Source organism: Rutidosis leptorrhynchoides, chromosome 7, assembly GCF_046630445.1.
Source record: "Rutidosis leptorrhynchoides isolate AG116_Rl617_1_P2 chromosome 7, CSIRO_AGI_Rlap_v1, whole genome shotgun sequence".
Taxonomy (NCBI): domain Eukaryota; kingdom Viridiplantae; phylum Streptophyta; class Magnoliopsida; order Asterales; family Asteraceae; genus Rutidosis; species Rutidosis leptorrhynchoides.
In genome coordinates, this window is record NC_092339.1 from 105,666,635 (window position 1) to 105,670,728 (window position 4,094).

The 4,094-nt window shown below is 33.7% G+C and overlaps 1 protein-coding gene across 1 annotated transcript; it reads left to right on the forward strand.

Annotated features, from left to right (window-relative positions):
- Nucleotides 1-693: 693 nt before the first annotated feature.
- Nucleotides 694-3,528, forward strand: LOC139858449 (uncharacterized). Its single transcript, XM_071847296.1, has 9 exons — nt 694-811; nt 964-1,069; nt 1,200-1,305; nt 1,448-1,663; nt 1,897-2,050; nt 2,292-2,432; nt 2,533-2,718; nt 2,991-3,029; nt 3,225-3,528. The coding sequence occupies exons 1-9, from the start codon at nt 701-703 to the stop codon at nt 3,276-3,278; spliced, it is 1,113 nt and encodes a 370-aa protein (XP_071703397.1). The 5' UTR covers nt 694-700; the 3' UTR covers nt 3,279-3,528.
- Nucleotides 3,529-4,094: the final 566 nt, after the last annotated feature.

Genomic DNA, 4,094 nt, shown 5'->3' on the forward strand with positions numbered 1-4,094 from the left:
ACTTACCATAAAGCATCTTAACATCGTAATGCACATCATCCTCTCGAATTTGATAGAATTTCGTCACCATTGTTGATCCAATTTAGGGTTTCGAAGGAATTAAATTGGGTGGATTTTTCTATGAGCAGTTTAAATGGGAGAGAATGGGGACGAATTAGGGGTGGGTGGGGTATTTATGGGGTTTGGTGGTGAAAAAAGACAGAAATACCCCCACGTGCTACGCATATGATGCAGGTTAACGGGACATTTGAACGGCAGGTTCACAAAAGGACGACGAGAGTGATTTTCAGATAGTTTAGTGAAGACGTGAGTTCAAAAGAAGTTCCAAGGACGACGCGTGTGATTTGGGTACAAGTTGACGGCGAGAGTAATAATGTCTTGAAATAATTTAGTTTGTAGCCATATTTGAACATAATCAAAATTTGAATAAGCATAGGGGCTGTTTTGTAATTCTATGAGTTTCATAAAGGTGATATATACAAGAAACCAACGGCCAATTTATTTTCATTCGCAATTCGCAATTAATCGATTAGTGTTTGTCAAGTTCATTCATTCCCAATTTCAAACCATGGTGGACGAGGTATCGTTATCGTTTACTTGTTTTTTTTTTCTTTTTCTTTTTCTATGCTCTCTCAATCTAAATCTAAATATTTATCTAATAATCAAACTTGGTTTGTTGATATTCTAGAAGGAGACTATTATGGTCTGTATCGACAATTCTCGATGGATGAAGATGAAGTTAGATCCTGTTAACTATAAATATCTGCTTCAATCAAATTGTGCTAAATTGTATTTCCGAGCTAAACTCAAGGTCTTTTCTTTTCTTGGTTAATTAATTGTGTTGCCATCTTTATGCTAAATAAAATCACGATAGATAGAACATCGTCAACCACAGTAGCATTTTATTTGATTACTAATAGTTAAATAAAAAAACAAATGTTGGAATTGTTTGTTTTGTTGCAGTCTAATCCGAAGAATGCTATAGGCATAGTGACAATGGGTAGTGAACATGATATTAGGGAGCTTTTACCTACTAGTAATGTTTTTGAAATCATGAGTCACATCAAATGTTAGGCTTCCTGGTTTATTTATTTATTTATTTATTTATTTATTTATTATATCACCAATTGTATTGTATTGTATTGTATTGTATTGTATTGTAGGACCATTTTTTAATTCAATCTCATTTTGTTTATCAGATGGATATAGGCGAGGTGGTGATTTGAACTTTCTAGAGGTGTTACTTTTTTGTTTACTGCCTAAATTTAAAGGTATCCTAAAAAGGATCCTTTTCTTCATTGGAGGGTATGTATGTATTTTTATATTATGCTAATAAATTGTTTCACCTTACTGACTTTTTATCTACTAACTTAGTATATTAATTTTTATATATAAATTATAAATAATACATATATATGTTATGTTATGTTTGATTGTGCCCTGCCAGCCCTCTAAATAAAGGATTAGAGGAGGCTTCATTTGTGGCGATTGGAAAGAAGCTAAAAGAAGAAGGTATAGCTCTTGATGTTATCAACTTCTGTGTAGAGGAAGAAGTGATTAGGGGGCTTGATGCATTTGTTGCTGCTGCTGATAATAATAACAACAGCCACATTAAACATGTTTTACCCACGCGATACACACATCCTCTTGACGTCCTATGCAGGTTTTTATCTCTCTCTCTCTCTCTCTCTCTCTCTCTCTCTCTATATATATATATATATATATATATATATATATATATATATATATATATATATATATATATATATATATATATATATATTGCTTGCTTATATATTTGATATATAAAATACTATAGTATAGCGTACGTGCAGTGTGTGTGTTGTGTTGTGTTTTTTTTTTTAATTACTAGTTTTTGTCAACATCCTCTGTCAGCACTCCAGAAATCATCTCTCGTGCTTTACTAGAAGAAGAGGAGGAAATAGCAACCAAAGATTTCAATGAGAATATTCCAGATCCTGACAAGATATTCAAAGCATATTGCCAATGTAATGGTAAGGTTCAGTTGGGCAAAAGGAAGATGGTTAATGTATGATCCATGTCCTCTGCTCATCAATTGTATTAATAACATGGTTTTCTGTCTTTTTTTTTTTTGACCCCTTAAAGGTTAACAAAAACCAAAATTGACCCATTTATAAACCATTGAGTTGAATTGCCACATAATGAAAATAATAACCCACCAAGAGATCTTGAAAAGCATTTGTATTAAAACTTGTGTGGTTGTTATTTGTTATTATGGCTGTGTTGACATTGTTTTTTTTTTTTTTCAGGAGTCTTTATGGGTAGGTAACGTTTCAGAAACATCAAAACGTCCGGTTGCTCCAGTCATGCTGCCAGCTGGAGGTGTTGTTTCAGAATGTAATTGGAGGGAATATAAGTACTACTACAACATCGCAACTGGTCAAAGCCAAGTAAATTTGAATTTTATTACTGTCTGCATAATGTTGTTTATATATTATATTTTTGGTTGATCTTAAAGTTGGACTTAAGAGTATCTGTTAATGAATACAGTGGGAGAAACCAGAGGAGTTGACTATGTTTGAATTACAACAGAAACAAAAGCAACAACCACCACATGCTGCTGCTTCAATACAACAGCCACATGGTCAATCCAACTATCAGAATATGCTGAATCAGCAGGCTCAGATTCCCCAACTTCAGTTTCAAACTCATCTTCAACCACAGATGCAAGCACAGGTAAATTTACACAACAGCCCCCTGCACATTTCAAATAATTAATCACCACACTTTCTATATTACCTTTTACCCTCGAACACAATTTTTTGCAGAAGTTGTTATGTTAAGTGAGGGTACAATAAATATTTGACAGTCGAAAAGTGATATAGTGATGATCCTAAAATTATGTGTCATGCTATGTGGATGCTTGTTAGTAGTTTGAATAGCACTTGGGTTTATTATTGCTGTTTTATTTTTTAATATATCCCAACATTTGTCTGTTGTTTCTTCAGTATCAAGCTACGGGGATTTATGGTCATCAAAATATACAGGTATTGATATCCCATACTTACTATGTTTGAAGTTGGTCAGCAAAACTTACTGGTGTCATATTTATTATACCTTCATTTTTTTATTTTTTTATTTGCATGTGCTAGTTTTGTACATTTTGGAAACTTTCAACTTTGCTTGCTTGATTTTATTGTTGTTTGCTCGATAATGTAAAATTGTATCTTTCTCGGTTACAGGGGATGCAGGGAGCTCAGGATTGGATGTGGAAGAATAAACCAGGATCTTCGTAAATGATGTTATGCGTATGCAGACAATTTTGTAACATAGTCAGTAGGTCTGCTCGCTGAATCTTCAAAGATTCTTAATAAATTGTAGTATTTGCCGTATTCGTAAGGTTAACAATCAACCGTGATTTTCAGTTAAATTTCACTGTACTTACCTTATACATACATCATGAAGGTTTAGAGCATTGATGGAGTATTATATAAACGTAGCCATCTTTTCTATCTACTTAGCGAGAGAGCGAGAGAGTACATTGATGCTTACTCGTTAATTAAACGATTGGAAACATTCTTTTACCTAACATTGATGTAAGATGACCTTAAGTGTGAACATACGCCTTTACGCACATAGGATCAGTGTGTTAATCGTCTAATTATTTTTGCATTATTAGAGGGATGAGAAAGGAAATTGGTTATGATTGTGAAGCTTGAAAACTGAAATGTAAAGTTCATAATAACTTGGACTAAATAGATTTTTGCTTGTTGGACTTGGACAGTGGACTTCATATAAAAGACTAAAGTGTCGTAATTGTTGAATTTATTATGAGTGTACAAATTGGTCCGGTGATGTTAGTATTTACCGCGAAATAATGATATGACGTTTAGCATTCATGATCGCAGAAGTCGGTCTATAAAAACATATAAGGCGTTCACTGTAAATGGGATCCAATGTTATCATGCCATGATCACGCTAAAATCGTAAAGAGTACACGTAAGCCTTTGAGCGTCGTTTTGCTTATAAGCCTCCAATGCTATCATGCCTTGTAAGCCCCATACTCCAGTAAACTCCGAGTCGAGTTGATTGACCAATCAGGTTTTAACACG

Excerpts from the sequence above, each read along its gene's own strand:
- LOC139858449 (XM_071847296.1), top strand. The coding sequence starts at position 701 with ATGGTCTGTATCGACAATTCTCGATGGATGAAGATGAAGTTAGATCCT. Across the intron at positions 1,664-1,896 it reads CCTCTTGACGTCCTATGCAG|CACTCCAGAAATCATCTCTC; the intron begins GTTTTTATCTCT and ends ATCCTCTGTCAG. Across the intron at positions 2,433-2,532 it reads TCGCAACTGGTCAAAGCCAA|TGGGAGAAACCAGAGGAGTT; the intron begins GTAAATTTGAAT and ends TAATGAATACAG.